The 15591-nt window shown below is 45.1% G+C and overlaps 1 protein-coding gene across 1 annotated transcript in view; it reads left to right on the top strand.

Annotated features, from left to right (window-relative positions):
• MYBBP1A (MYB binding protein 1a) overlaps positions 1-15591 on the top strand; it is a 59210-nt gene that overhangs the window by 17288 nt on the left and 26331 nt on the right. The window contains exons 21-23 of the mRNA XM_039563022.1: positions 810-915; positions 3155-3286; positions 4817-4885. Coding sequence (XP_039418956.1) covers positions 810-915; positions 3155-3286; positions 4817-4885 — 307 coding nt within the window. The remainder of the gene's footprint in view (positions 1-809; positions 916-3154; positions 3287-4816; positions 4886-15591) is intronic.

Here is a 15591-nt window from a genome sequence, read left to right on the forward strand (position 1 = left end):
GTATTTTCTCCTTTGCTGTAGAACACAGGAAAATTAGGATAAGCCAGATACGTATTTGTTAGAAAGATGAGTGTTCTTGCTGTTCCGTGGTGTAAATGGGAGTGCCATTTACCAGCAGGCTCTCTTGTGACATGCAGCCAGTTTCATGAGGACTTTCATACTCAGTCTGGGATTTTTTGACTCAACTGTGTGTGCAGTGGGTACCATGTTGCATAGTCAACCCAGTGTCACTGGACAGTGTTGGCTCCGCAGCACATCTGCCCCGTGGCTGTGCAGGAACCGTGGTACTTCTGGCAGCACAGGGCTGGCTGTGTGTGCTGCATGGCTCCCTGACAGCTTCCCAGCAGTGGCAGTCCTCAGTGGAGCAGTGCGCAGTAAATACTGCGTTTTCCAAAAGCGCAGAGGTTTGCACGCTCTCCCAATGGATATGCCTGAGTTCTCCAGCACGTGGCAGCTGGGGCTGAGAGGCCATGCTGCAGCATTGGCTGAGCTGTGCAGGCTCAGAAATCCTGGGCAAGTGCAGAACTCCTCCAGCAGTGCAAAAGCTTGAGCTTGAGGAAACCAGGCTGATAGTGGGCATATCTGACTGTGAAAACAGTAAATAATATAATGATTCAGCTTCCTAAGATTTCTCTGTCTTTAGGTCTGGCCAGAGTGGGTTAGACTGAGAGAAGGGGCCCTCGCAAATTCTGTAACCATCTTTGCTACAGAATAAGCTGCCTGTGCTGCTTGGCCGCTGCCCTCAGGTGGCTTTGCAGTGGCACTGTGGCACTGTGGTAACTGCTGTGTTCTTCCCTTTTCTTCTATAGTGCCTCATTATACCTGCTGAAAGTGTTGAAAGGAAACACAGCATCAACTCTGCCTCCCCCTGAGCCAGAGAAACAGAGTGACAGCAGGGCGAAGCAGGCGTGTCAGGTAAGACATGAGGCTGCTCCTTAGGATGTGTTTTTTGCCAGTAAAGCTGCATTACCTGGTTTTGCTGAGTGGGCCTTGCTCGTTCATTGTCACTGGGCCTGCTGCTTGCAGGTACCTGTCTTCATGATTTCAATAACACTGGAAAGTTCCCCATCCCTTTCTGGCCCTCACCCTCCTGCCTTTCAGTGCCTGCTTGCCCACAGGCACACGGGCAACTGATTCAGTGGATCCAGGTTGTCCAAAGAAGCCTGATGTGTATTTGTGCTGTTCTCCTCCCTGATTTGCTGTTTTTTCCATTAAAGTCCTGGCAGTCACTCTGAGTTTTTTTCCAGAGGGTGCTGAGGAGCAGGAAGAGACAGATGTGGATGAGAGTAAATTCCTATTCCCCTGAGGTTTGGTCTAAGGTGAAGGGTGAAGAGTGTGTGGAGCAGCCCTGATTTTGGTGGTAGTTGTTTGGAGGGAGACTTCATCTGACTGTGCTACAGGTGTCCATTACTAGGGGACCCTTACTCTTGATCCCCTAGCACCTACTGTGTCTGCCGCATTTCACAGTATGGTGACCCTTTATATTGGGCAGCCCACTCCAGTTGCCTCCACTAGAAACGTAGCAAGAAGTGTCTCAGTCTCACCAGCTGATCCTGACCTTGCTGCTGAACCCCTCTAACTGAGCACAGGAATTAGTGCCTTAATCCTGCTGACATCTTTTGGGGTAGAAAAAGAAATGGAGCTCCCTCATGGAAATTACACACACTGATGTATTACTGGAGGCTGAAAAGACAGCCAGTGTTTCTAGGGCTAGTGAGAACCTGAGGGTGTTAATCCAAGTAGCTCCTGCAGTGCTGGGCCTTTTGTGAAAGAGAAACAAAATGGGAGCTCTGGGGGGAATATGAACAACATACTTGACTTTGAGGCTATAGTGAGACATGTTTCACAGCACCCTTATGCAGCTTCACAGGGAAGCCTCTTATTCCAATGGGAGCAGAGCTCTGGTCCTGACCAGGCAGGGACAGAGCCAGTAACTGATGTGAGCTGCTGGTTTGAGGGAAGTGACAGCTCAGTTCGTGTGATGCTGCTGGTGCTGACATTGTCTTGAGGCCAGGGAGGTTTTGCTGTGGGGAACCAGAGACAAAAGTGTGGTGTCTTTCCAGTGAGCTGTGCTTTGTGAGCTTAACTTGCAGCTTTTCAATAAGCAGGAAAGTGGGACTAGAGCAGACACTAGGATGCAGTAGCCAAATTTATGGAAAAACTATAGAAGAAGTTTTTTACAGTAAATATATGCATAGAAGGAGGAATCAATTTTTTCCTCTGCAGATGCATGTGTCAAATAGGTGCTAAGTAGAGACACTCAGCTAGAAAAACTGAGGTCACACATTTCAAGACCCATCTGCTTTGTTCCACTTTAGCCTGTGTTCAGCTGCAGTAGCACTGGGAGTTTGACCTGAGAACGGGACACCACGTTAACATGGCTTTAGCTTTCCATGGGGCCAAGGAAAAATTGCTTGGGCACATGTTCACTACTGTGAAGATTACAGCTTTTTCGTCCTGGGCCCTAATTTTTCGCTCTTCCCAAAGAGCAGTATTTCCCTGGCAATATGAGAACAGTCAGGAACGTTGGGATGCAGTGCTCCATACTTGGCTCTTCAATGACTCCTGTTTGTTTAGATCCATGTAGCCTGAGCAGGTCTCAAATGGTTGCTATGTGTCTGGGATTCTTGTTCCCCACCAGAGGGGGATATTGGAGCGTGGACACAGTTTTGGAATTGCTGGATCCCTGATCAGTGCTAGGGCTTGTCTGCTGAGTACCTAGGAGTCCTGGACATAGCTGCTAAGTGTATGTAGATACAAATACGTACATACACTAAAATCTACAGATTCAAGTAGCTCTTCAGCTGAGAACACCATGTGCACAGCCCAGCTACTGCAGGATGGGCTCTGTGAGCCTTGTGTATTAAATGTGCCAACCCCAAACCTAGAGCACAGCCCCCACACTACATGGAGTGTGTGTAGTCCTGCTAGGAAGCTGTGCTGCCCTTTGGTGAAAAGGTCATATGGCTGTCAGTGCCTGGGAGAGCATATTTGGGGCCCACTTGGTTGTTTCTTCATGGTTCTGTGTCATATCTCAAGTATATTTAGTTGTTGGAAAAATCTCTGAGAAATTATGAAAATTAATTTATTCATTGTTAGTGATTCATTCTGGTGTTTCACTGGAAAAGCTTTTGTTCTGGTTTTTTCCCTACAGCTTTTGAACCCAGGTTGTCTGAATGTGAAGAAGGTGGCTGTTATCTATCAGCAGGCACTGACCCAGTTCCTTAGTAAACGGAACAGTCCCCTTACATGCTCCATGTTCCATGATCTCTTCAAACGCTTCCCAGTAAGTGCTGCTGACTGTGTGCTATGTTGTCTTCTGCTGGCTCCAAAGTATGATTATAATTCTGGGGAAAGTAGGGAGAGAAACTTCTCTGCTTTACTGCAGACTTTTGAAACTGCTGTGAGGTTTCCTTGGATCTTCACCAGACTCTTAATTCTGCATGTTCTTATAGCAACACTGCAGGAGGCCAGGATCTTATTTATGGTTTGGACTGGGATACTGCATGCAGAAAGCAGGTGAACAGAAGGCTGCTCTTTAAAACATGGCCTAAGAAGCTCTAATTTTTTACCAGTATTCAAGACAAGATGGAGGAGCAAATTTTGCACAAAGGCAACACAGGTCACATTGTTTGAACAACCAGTGTAGCTCCTGTCCAGCTCTGCTCCGACTGCATGCTCAGTTTCTCAGTTTTCTTCCAAGAAGGCTGAGGAGTGTAAAGTCTAATTGGAATCTAATCTCTAAGCCTGATACTCAGACTGTGCAAGTGTCTGAAATGTTTAAGGTATTTCCTGCAAGCTTGACCTATGCCTGGGGCTGGTCTCCACGATGAGGACAGCCAGTTTTTAAGAAACAGGCCTTGGGCCTGAATGTCATACAATTCTTCAGGGATTTTTAGGTCAGAGCAAGCTAGAGACAGCTGCCAGAAGCCCTTTCTTGAAACCTTTTAGAATTGATGTCTGACATGAGGGTGGGAGGAGCTGTAGGCTTGTGTAACTGGGGGAAGATGCTTTCAGACTCTGAGGGACTCTATCCAGGAGAGAGTTCCTCTGCTTGCCAGGTTTCTTAGGACACCAGCCCACGATGCCTCATACGTAAGTTTGAGAAATGGAGGGAGAGCAAGGTTGTGTGTTGCCCACATTGACAGCAAACCTAAGATCCCATCTGCAGGTTTGTAGAGCCTGTGGATTCCATATGACTGTTCCTTGTAGAAATGTCTTTTAAAATCACCACATCCACGTCTTTCTAAATACCTCCAGGGATGGTGGCTCAACTGCTTCCCTGAGAAGCCTGTGTGAGTGCCTGACAACTCTTTCAGTGAAGAGATTTTTCCTAATACCGAATGTAAACCTCCCCTGGTGCAACTTTAGGCCCTTCCCTTTTGTCCTGTCATTTGTTCCCTGGGAGAAGAGACCAGTCCACGTCTGGCTACAACTCAACGTGTTCTCCTTTGCCTGGAACTGGGGCTCTGCACAAAGTGAACTGACACTACAGAAAGTGTCATCCAGATGCAGACTTTAGTCATCAGTAAGCAGAACACAGGGGGTGAAAAATACTTGCCTGATTTTTCCAAGTGAATAGAGGTGAAGAGTTTTGCTGCTGTGTTCTGTTGTGATCAAAATTTCACTCAGAGGTGGTGTGAACAAAGCTGTTAATTTTCAAATAAGCTGTTGCTGATTTCTGGGCATTTCTCTTTCTTGTGTCATTTTCTTCTTACTCAAGAAGCTGTGTAAAATATAGACTATTTTGCTTGAAAAACAAACTCCTGTCTGTCAGCAAACCACTAACAAGAGACTGTGTCTTTCTTTGTTACAGATCATGTGTAAGCCGTTATTAGATACTCTTGTTGAGTTTATCACAGCAGCAGCCAGGCAACATCAGCAGGTAAGAATGAAAGTAAACAAACAAAGCTGTAAAACAGTCAATCAGAGAAATCATTTAAACATGGCAGTTCAGATGATTTTTAATATGTTTATAATATGCCTTTAGGGCTGCCCAATTTTGGAAGTGGCTTCTGGGGGACCAGAGCTTTTGCAAATACTGCCTTGCTGCTTCAGGTGTGTGAAGTTGTGGAAATGCCACACAATATATCCACAATCATGGGGGTTCTTTGGTAGCATCTCCTTTAAAAACTGCCTGCAGCTTTCAGGGTTGAGACCAGATGGTGGTAGGCATTGACTCCAGTTGCTTATTCCTTGATTACTTCCTTCTTGGTAAGATGTTCCTTGGTATTAATGGACCATGCTGTAATCCCTGCCTCCTCATGCTACCTCGAGGTCAGGTTCTGTGCCTTGCTAGCTGTCCTGCATTTTCTAGTCCATGTGTTGCTATATTTAGTTTAAAACCACCTGTGCCACAGATCTGATTTTTGATGGTTGGTTGCCTGTGCCTGACTAACACAAAATTACTGGGGCCTTATCAATAAAACATTGCAGGGTGAGTGCACAGCTCAGTGTTGCTGGTGCAGGGAATGAGGCCTGTCTGGATTTTCACTGCAGTGGGGGGGCCTTCCACACAGTTAATAACCAAAACCCCTCTAGGCCAGTAGCACTGTCTCAAACTTTCCCACCCCCCAGCTGTACCCTGTGTCTGTCTCCTGCAGAAGTGCATCCTAGATTGATCTTTCTGTTTCATAAATAGCTGTTTTATTGTTTCTGATCATTGGAGGGAATGTGAAGGGGTAGGTATGTGTTTACAGTAGGGCTGTTTTACATTGTCAGTGTAAATTGCAGTTCAGACTGTTTTACCCAACAGGAATGGCTTTGATTTAAAGAAGAACAAAACAAACAAAACAAAAAAAAAAAAGAGTGAATTAAGCTATTAATAATTTCAGTGGATGGTAATAAGGATGTGTTACACAAATAACAAATTATTGTAAGGCCTATACTTGATCCCATCCTCAAGCGACCAGAACAGCATCCCAAGCAGACAGCTCCATTATGTGGGTATCTTTGCTTCTCCACAGGGAATAGCATTGTCCTTCTACCAGGGCTTCCACAAAGCTGCTCGAGCTTTGTTTGCAGAGCTTGTTTGCCTGTAGGTGGGAGGAGTAGGGGAGGACGTGTGGAGTGTGTGGGAGCTGGGTACAGAACATGGATATACTGCTGTTCAAACAAAGGCACATGGAGAGTGAGCTCTCGAAAGCCTGTGGAGCTTGGAGTTGCAGCTTTACATTTTTTATGCAGTGCTTCCTTTTCAGGCATTCTGGCTTCCCAGCATCATATGTCCAGTTTGTTAGGTCTTCGATTAAATTTCCCCACTGATTCTCAATGCAAATGTGCTTTGGTGGTATCCTAATGGGTAGGGTAGAAGTCAGGTTAGGTGGGTGTACATGGCAAAGTGATGTGGGTAAGGCAGGGGGATAACTTCTCCCTGGCAGCTTCTGGGAAAATGAGGTGGAAGAACTCAGCTTCCAAAAGGGCTGTACTAACTCAGAGTCCTGAAGACACCAAAGGTCTCATGGTACTCTGAATTTGGCCAGCCCTGATGACTGAGAGGCAAGTGGGGTGGTCTTCCACTTTTAGCCCTGAATATTGACTTCTAATCATTAAACTAGCTTAGTCCCAGGGACTGGAGGCTTAATTTCTGTTCTAACACTCCTGTTGTTAGTGGTGATTGTTCTGGATATGGCTGCTGCATCTCTGTGGACAGCTAATCCCACTGGGATTCTGATTTGGCTCTGCAGATACCTTTAGGAGGGTGTCCCCAGGGCCGTGCCAGGTGGGAAGAGCCATACTCTGCATGGGAAGGTGGAGGCTTAGCTCTGGGCAGGTATCTTGTGTTGGGCTGATAATGAACCCTGGGGTTCAGCAGTGAAACCTGCTCTGGCCCAGCAGGGCTGCTGGCCACTGTCCCAGCCAGCCTGGGGGAGGAGGAGATGTACCTTCAGGTTGAGCTTAAGGTAGTTGTGAACAAAACGAAAAGCGATTCGTGCAGAGGATGTGAGGCGGGTGTTCCTTCCTCCTCACCCCATGTACCTGGGAAGGTTGTGAGAGCAGCATGGAGGCTGGGGGTCTCTTCCACGTCTCCTCTCAGCCAGACTGGTCCCTACCTTTTTAGAGCCTCTAAGCAAGATCTTGTGGCCACTGGCCTACATGCCCAGCTCTTACTTCAAGCAGCTCTGCTCTTGCTGGGGCCTCTAGTGTAAAGTTAAACGTGATCATTAAGTGATTACCCTGGACCAACCTGGCTGAGGTGGTTTGCAGAACACAGTGTACAGCAAGGCCTGGGCCTGCCTGGGGTCTGGTCAAGAAACAGCAAACCTGAACTGTGTGTGCACTGTTGTTCCTGTGCGTGCTGTTGTGGGCTGCTGCAGGTCTGTCAAACTCAGTTTCTGGGCAGTGGTAACAGAGAAGATCCTGTAGGAAATGCAGGAGCCATTCAGATGCTGCTCAGCTGGCACTGGCTTGGAGAGGAGCAGTCTGGCCTCTCCAGCCATGTGTCCTGACCCTGGGGACCTCACTGTCTGCCTGCTGCCCAAGTGTTCGTGCATTTACGTCACAAAATGGGACAGGAGGATGATTTGACTGAAAATTTATCTTGTCCTTGCACACACAGTTTTTTTCCCCCTTTTGCCATGTTAAAGTTAACTTCAGTCAATTCACTGGTCTTGTTCAGGGCACAGGGACAGTCTGTTCAGGGGCAGGAGTATCTGGGTGAGAGCTGTGATTTATTTCATCAGAGGCAGTGCTCATTAACATGAAATTACGGCTTCTGTGAAGTCAGTACAAGAATATTGGAAAAGACTGTCTGTGGACTGTTGGCTGTAGCTGATGACCCAGGCAACTGGGTCTTGCACTGCTGCAGCCTCTCTGTGCATCCTGTCTCCCTCAGTTGGTCACCTCTACAACCTGGAGAACAGCAAACTCTCAGCAGCAGTGTTGTGGCTTTACAGACACGGAGGTGTTTGTAGCTACTGGGTGGGTGTCACTTGTCTTTCTGGGAGGCACTTTTCTTTGGCCTGGGTGTTGGCTGTAGAGTAGGGTGTTTTGGAGATATATTCTTGACGTAGAATTTAGCGAAAGAAGCTTTAAAACATATATAGTTTAAGCTTTAAAACATTATATAGTGTGACTGACACTGTTAGCCCTTTTCCTCTGACACTGTTCCTACATGCCTGAAGGAGCAGTGAGGTTGTTCAGCTCCATGTTGAAGTAGTTCGTGAGATAAAACAACGCTTTGGGGGGGGTGAGAGCTCTCAAGGCAGTTTTAAGTGTAGCTCACAGTGATTGGGTTGATAGGTTTCCTTAGCAGTAAGCTCGACCTGTATAACAAGTTTTAAACTGGAAAGGTGAATTTGCAATGGTCTTACTGAGACTGAACTTGAGACTGAAGCTTGTACTTGTGGCCAAGGTCTGCTCCTCTGATGTTACTACTGGGGCACCGATGCCTGTAGGAGACAGTAATGCAGCAGTTTCCCTGGAAAAGGACAGAGACAGAGAGATTGGTGTCGTTTGTGACTGGGGAGACAAAGGCAAGGGATGTTTTAACCATGGAAAGGGGGGTTGTCATCCCACCCTGAATTCATTTAGTACCTGTTTAAACCTATACATCAGAAAGATACAAGATGAGGATGTGTGTGATGGTGGATCTGCAAAACCACCTTGTTTCAGGCAGTTCATGCTTCTCAGCTGGACTTCTCACCTGTTGTGAGACCACACTGGCTGCAGGACCCTGTGACTGGAGCTCTGCAAGTTCAAATGCATTGTGCCTGAGGCAGCTGGTGCTCTGAATGCTCAGTGATACTGGCTGGCCTGTTTTCAAACTCTGCCTTTCTTCAAGTGGGAAGTTAAAGTCTCAAACGTGTGTGTGTGAAAGTTAAAACACTTCAGGCTTTGAAAAAAATCAACATCCTAGTGTTTGGTTGTCACTCATTTATTGAACTGAGAAATCTGGTGGGGTTTATGACGGTTTGGGTGGTTTTGGTTTGGGTTTTTTAATTTTTGTGGGGGTTTTTTTGTTTGTGGTTTTTTTTCGTGGGCTTTTTTCTTTTGTTTTTTTCTACAGTAGGAGTTGGGATCCCTTTCACAAACTTTTGTAGATCCTTGCCATCCCATATGTATGTTAAATCAGCATATAACTTAAGGCTGTACTGTCTTCTCAGAATGTGGCCTGCCTCATCCCTGCCACGTACCCTTGCAGTGTTGTCTGTTGTAGAAAGAAGTGACTAGAAACTACACAGAATCATTTGATTGCAAGCAGCTACTGTGAAGGTTTTCAAGAGGACCTTTAGTGTAGGAGAAGTGCTACAAGTTAAAGTAAAAAAAGGAAGAAGGAGGTAAAGAATGACTTCGTAGTGCAGTCTAATCTAGATTGTTGAATGCAGTTCTGCAGACTGAGGTCCTAAGAACCAGTCACACCATGGCCTTGTCCTTGCAGAAGTATCTTCAGTGGTAGGAGAATGGGGCCAGTGCCCACATAACAATCTTTTGGTACATCCAGGCAGATCTGAGAACTTTCCCTTGCAGACAAAGTGCTTACACCAGAGTAAAGTGTAGCTACCATTTCTGGAGTGCAGTGACCAGACACATACCTGTCACACACCTGAGGGGCTCAGGTACAAATGGCAGCTGGGGAAACAGACCCCAGTGATAACTGGTATGGGAAAATGACAAGCCATCACAAGTGGAGCTTGCATTTTCCCTTTGAGTTGTCCTGGCGCTAGTGAATTGTGATAAGTGTCTGGCACAGATGATCTCACTGGCAGTGCAGTTAGCTAGCAGAACGTGTGTGGTGCTGACAGGATGGGGGAGGCTTGTGCTGTTTCATGGACAAAGGATGTTTCTGTCAGCCTGATGTCTTCCACAAGCACTAAACATATTTTCTCAAATTCTGTTTGGAAAAAAATGTGTGTGAGCTAGTCCTCACTTCCTCCTTTCTTAGTGCAATTTGTTCTTACTGCTGCAGTCGCTTTCCAGGAGTCCTTGACCTTCAAATTACTTCCTTGTGCCTTGTTTCAGTGGGTGCAGTGTTGCTTTTTCAATATGCACAAAAGCTTGGTTTTTTAGTTTGTGCTGATGGAGCATAAACCAGGGATGAAGATGTGTTTAATTTGATGATTATTGTATGACTCAGCTACATACCAGAACCCTCCGGAGCCTTAGGTGAGGAATGTCTTCCTGGTTTATTTTTAGCTGTATTGGTCTGATGAGCAGAGCTACAGTAACATCCAATTCTGTAATTGTGCAGTCCTGGGCTGTCCCTGGGCTGATGCTGTTGTAGCACAAACCCCTCAGTGCTGCACTGGTAATTGTGGTGAGGTTCTCACTGCAGTATCCCCCCATTCTCCTATATGAGAACTGGATGAGTCCATGAACTAATGTTTCTACCCTAAAAACTCCCTCTGTGAGCCTGAGGATCAGGTGAAGAGGGAAAATGTGTGACTCGTTGCATTGCAGTACCCAGGTGTGCTGCTGATGCAGGCTCCTGCAGGCAAGGGCACCTGCCAGCTCCCAGCTGGAAGCAGGCTGAAGTGCAGCCTCTCTCAAGCCTGGCCTGGAACAGCTGTGCTTTTTCCCTGAGCAGTCCAGCTTGTTGGCCAGCGGTATTGGAATCAGTTTGGAAATGAGCACTAATAAATGAAGCATCACTACTGCCAGGAGTAAGTAAGGTGTTGTCTCCATCTTGCTTGTAGCAGACACTTGAAACCTCTTCTAGTCTGTAACTTTTTCCTAGGATTTACAGAAATGATTTAATATCCATCCCTTGTTCTTTTCCTTTGAGAAAGGCACTGCGAGTGAACACAATTGCTAAGAGCCTCTGCAATTACTTTTGCTCTGTGGTCACACATCAATTTGAATACATTCCTGCCTTCTTATTTACAGTCAAAGCTATATTGATCGAGGATGTTGCAGTAGCTGGAAGCATAATGAGGCTGTATTTGTCCATGAAGTGAGTTTATTTTCTGTGATTTGGCTGGAATTCTGCAGAGCTGATGTAAGTGCAGAGCTGTCATGAAGCTAATAAAAGTCATTTTACTTAGTGTGGAAATGAGAATGGGCACTGGGACAGAGTTCAAAATGTCATCTTATGTCATATAGATTCATTAGTATTCCAGAATGTGTTTTGATAAAGCTGTCTGTGACAAGGAACCCTTTAAGATCTATCTAAGAGAGAGTGTATTTTAGGTAAGTTGCTAATTAATCTTGGTGCTTTGGCAGTCTCCCCAAAGGGATCAAACATATATAGACATAATTTTACAGAACTGAAGCAAGTCTGTGCCAGAGCTGCCATCACCAGAAGAGTAAAATATGATCCCAAAGTCCTGCCAAAGAGGTCTTGGCTGGTTGACAGTTGTCCTTCTGAACAGTTTATGTTTGATGTAAATATCTAAGTTAAAAAGTAATTAAACTTTAATACAGCAAGAGCAGTAAAAGTGCTGCAAAGCCTCAGAAGCCAGCATCCCTCTGTGTGTTTGGGAGTATTTCACTTCATGCTGGGGGAGATGAATGGATCCCCACATTAGTGCACTGTGGCCTGCCTGTGTGCTCACAGATAGCTTCCAGCAGGTGGTAGAGGAAGAGCTTGTTATGGAACATTTTGCATAAGCTGCTACTAAAAATGAAGCAGAATAAACCTTCCCAGATAAGAACCAGCACCAGTTCAGCTCTACCTGCTATGCATCAGGAATGAGCACTGGGCAACTGGTGGGAGCTGAGCAATAGGCCATGAGTGAAAGGCTCTGTTCCTTCAGAGCATCCTCTGTTGGCACAGGTCAGACACCCTGTGCCTGTGTCCTCCGTAGAGGTGTCACAGGTGGACAGGCCTTCAGAGGGTGAATTGTCCACAGGCAGTGAGATCCAAGGGATGCAGTGCTGGAGAGGCTGTTGCCTGTAGAATCCATCCTTTTCAATATGTGCCCTCTCCTCAATGAAAAGAAACCATTTGCAGCTGGAAAATCTACATCAAATTGAACATGCTTTGGCTGCAGTCAGTGTCCTGTTCCTGTTTTGTGCAAGGTGATGGTCAAGGAGAGTCAATGTTTTGCAAGGTGAAGCTGAACTATGGATGGGCTCTTGGGCATTTTTGATCTATTTCATCAGAGCCAGCAAAGCCCTGTGACACGGACTAGCTCTAGGTATGTAAACTGTCTGCTGAAGTTGAATGGGAAGCAGTTGAATGCTTAAGTGCTTTGCTGGGTCAGGGCCAGAGTGCTCTACGTTTTTTTGTGGAGATTTTTAGTTCCCAGATCTTTAGGATGGCTGTGCATGTGGATTATTGCATCCCAGCCTTTCATTTTTGAGAGTGTTTCTTACACGGGGATTGCTCGAAGAAACCATTTTCCTTTGGTGAGGAGGACATTGACAGCATCTATAAATAGTCTCTGATCTTCTTTGGAAAGGTGTCTGATGCCACAGCAAAACGTGTCTCCCTGAGGAATTGCTTTCTAAGCTGTGTTTCTCTCTTACTTGTGTGAGATGGTTGAAAATTTTAAAAGGTCTGTGTAAATTTTTCAGGTCCTCCTGACTGCATTTAAGCTGAGTGCTCGTAATTCCACGGCATGAGTTTTCACTTGTATTTGCATTGAGAACTTGGTGTGCTCATGGTGAATTTCAGCTAAATGTGGGACCCCTGTCACTGAACCTGCAGGGTCTCTTGGGAGCATCATGCATGTTGTAAGCTGCTTATGTTTGTTTATTTTTCCTTCACACAGGTTTTTTTTTTGTTGTACTTCTTGGTGCCTTCTAATGGTCTCTGTGTCTTTTGCCAGAAGTGTCTAGCAGACAGATGCCTGCATTGCCCACAAACAGATCCATGGTGATACCAGGCATTAACTGGCTGGCACAGAGACACTGCCCTGTTATCAGCCCCAGTCTTTATATTCCACCATACTCAGTGCAGCACAAGCAGAACATGAAAAAGCTTCTGTTTGCCTCTTTATTGTGATTCTGGAGATACAGGCTGTGTTTATTTTGCTCACTACTGTTCAGCTGATTGTATTGATGATCATATAGCAAATCCTCAGTAATGGAGGAAGCATTCCAGTCTGTTGCTGGGAAGAAATAAGAAAATTAAAAGGTCACATAACTTTCAGTTCTTGCTGTAGACACAGCTGCTGGTAAGAGCTGTCCAAGGAGAGAAGTGCTCCAGAGCAGTAACAGCCCTGTGTGTAGGATGGACTTGCTGAGTTAGATCTATACCATATTGCAGTGATTTTCCAACTGAGTCATTTCCTAGCCTACTAAATTAAACTTGCCATCTGACACATGGGTAGTTGATAGTTTTTAAAAAGTGAGTTGATAGTTTTTAAAGAGATTGAACCACCCAAGTGTGTTGTGTTCAGCCTGCCAAACACAGCCCCTTCCACAGTTTGAGGAGTAGATGTTTGTGTAGAGCAAATGGGAAAAGTTTGCCCAGAGACAAGGTCATTGCCATGTATTTAATAATGGCATAACAAACACAGGAGGGGAAGAAATGGCTGTGGCGTGATAAAACTAGCGACTCTCAGTCATACGGACTCAAGATACATTAATGTTACAAAATATAAAAAACCATCAGGATAGAATCCTGTTGAAGATCTGGAGAATGATTTATGTTCTGTTTACAGTGAGCTGTGGGATCTTGGTTTGGGAGTACTGGCAGGTGTGTTGGAAGGGTGTTTTGTTGGGAAGCGAAGAAAGATGAGGGCTTTTATAGCATAAAATGAAATGCCAGTCTGGGCTCTGCTCACTGACAACGATGTCCCCAGGTGGGAGGTCCATTTTTGTTGTAGTATGGGGGTGTGGGAATAGTGGGGTTTGGCTGCTTCTCTTTCTGCTTTCCCTTGGGACATACTAAAATGCCACTCTGCAAGAGCTGAAGCACAAGAAAGGAATTCAGGTTCCTCTGCAGAATTTCTCAGCAACCTCCACACACAACAGGGTCTCCAGCCCTGTCCCTCTTCCCAAGGGCACTGTGCCCTCTGTCTTGTCATCGTGCCTCTCTCAGTGGATTCTGCAAAATGAAAAGAGGTCTGCTGATGAGCATCCAAAGCGATGAATCTTCAAAGTTCAACCCAGTACAGTTTCCAGCTTTGTTTTTTTTTTTTTTGCTTAGCAATGCTTTTTATTTCCGTATTCCAAGCTAACAATTTTAGTAACGTGTGAGTACCTTTTTTTTTAAATACTGCATGAAAGCTATACTTCAGTGGTTGATGTTTGAGTGAATTGGAATTCTAATTTCTCATTATCTGCTGATATGAATGAAATATTCTCAAAAGATGAAAACCTTTGTCCTTGCAACATCAAGGCTGGTCTAGTGTATCGGGGGCAGAGCTGAAAGCACACAGTGCCTAGGCAACATGGGCTTTTTTTAAACATGTGCTGCTCGTAAATCTCCTAAATTATTAAATTTGACTTCAGCAAAGTCTCTTTAAATATGCTGCATTATGCTGTAGCTGCCTTCTGAATTGCCTCAAGAAAATCCTATTGCGAGTCTCTCCTGAATTGAGGGCTTTGTTGTGCAGGGGAGACATCTGGCTTGGAAAGTATTGGGAGGAGCAGTGAGGGTGAGGCAACTGGGGGGACGGTTTTGGTCTTGGTCTTACCAATGTGTGTGAGTAACTTGAGATGTCAGTGGAGCCTCTTGGTGTTCAGTATTACAATATATAAATAATAAATAAAGTTAAATAGAAACTGACAAAATTAAAGCTTTGGGGATAGGTTGGTTTGGGTTTTTTTTCAAGAGGAAAACCAGAGTTGGGAGAAAGGAGAGTGTCCCAGATAATTTCCTGAGAGGTTTCTTGGTCATGTTTCTTTGAGCCTCAGATACTGGGATGTCCTTCAAGAGTCTTTGCTTTGATTTCTTAACAAAAAACCATTTATTGCTCTGATGTTTAGAGTGAGAAACTTGTAAAAGCAAAGTAGAAATGCTCCAAAATAAACAGGGTCTTATTAAGAAACCAAATTGTTTTAGATTATTTTTTAAAATTGTGACTGTGTCCTTAATTTGGCAGAGAAGAAAGAAAATGGGCATATTTTCTGATTATTATTTTTTAATGTGGGAAAGGGAAGCTTGGTTGCATTGCAGGGTCCATTCCTGTTCTTTTCTCCCTGGTCTCAGTATGCTTTGTGGTACCAGTATTCCCCAGCAGTGTTTCACTCCTGTAGTTGGGCATTACAGGAAGAGCAAGAAAACATCAGAGCTCATGGATGCTAATCTGTGTTCTGCTGCTGATTTATCTTGTGTCCTCATGGCTCACTTAATTATGGCATCTTTTCATTTTCCAAGAATTTAGGGTAATAATATATTGACTGTTTTTTTTTTGGAGCAAAACATTAAGACTGATTGGCCTTTCTGATATGGTAAGTGGTTACCCCAGGGAGAAATGAAACTGTGTGTTGACCAAAGCAGCAGACCAATATATGGATTGTGCTGTATGGATTGCTGTGTCCCAAGGGTCTGCCTGTTGGCCTCCGCTGAAAGAAGAGCACAAGGTTTTTCCCAGCCCTGAATGCTCACCATTTGTTGTATGCAAATGAAATACTCAGAGCTGGTATGTAATACCATCAGCCAGGCCTGGCCCAGGGGTCCTGTGTATTATTTTATATGCTCATTGTTTTGACTGCACAAATGTCCTGCAGACCCTTTATCTGAGGCAGAAAACCTGCCAG

This window comes from Corvus cornix, chromosome 19 (assembly GCF_000738735.6).
Source record: "Corvus cornix cornix isolate S_Up_H32 chromosome 19, ASM73873v5, whole genome shotgun sequence".
Taxonomy (NCBI): domain Eukaryota; kingdom Metazoa; phylum Chordata; class Aves; order Passeriformes; family Corvidae; genus Corvus; species Corvus cornix.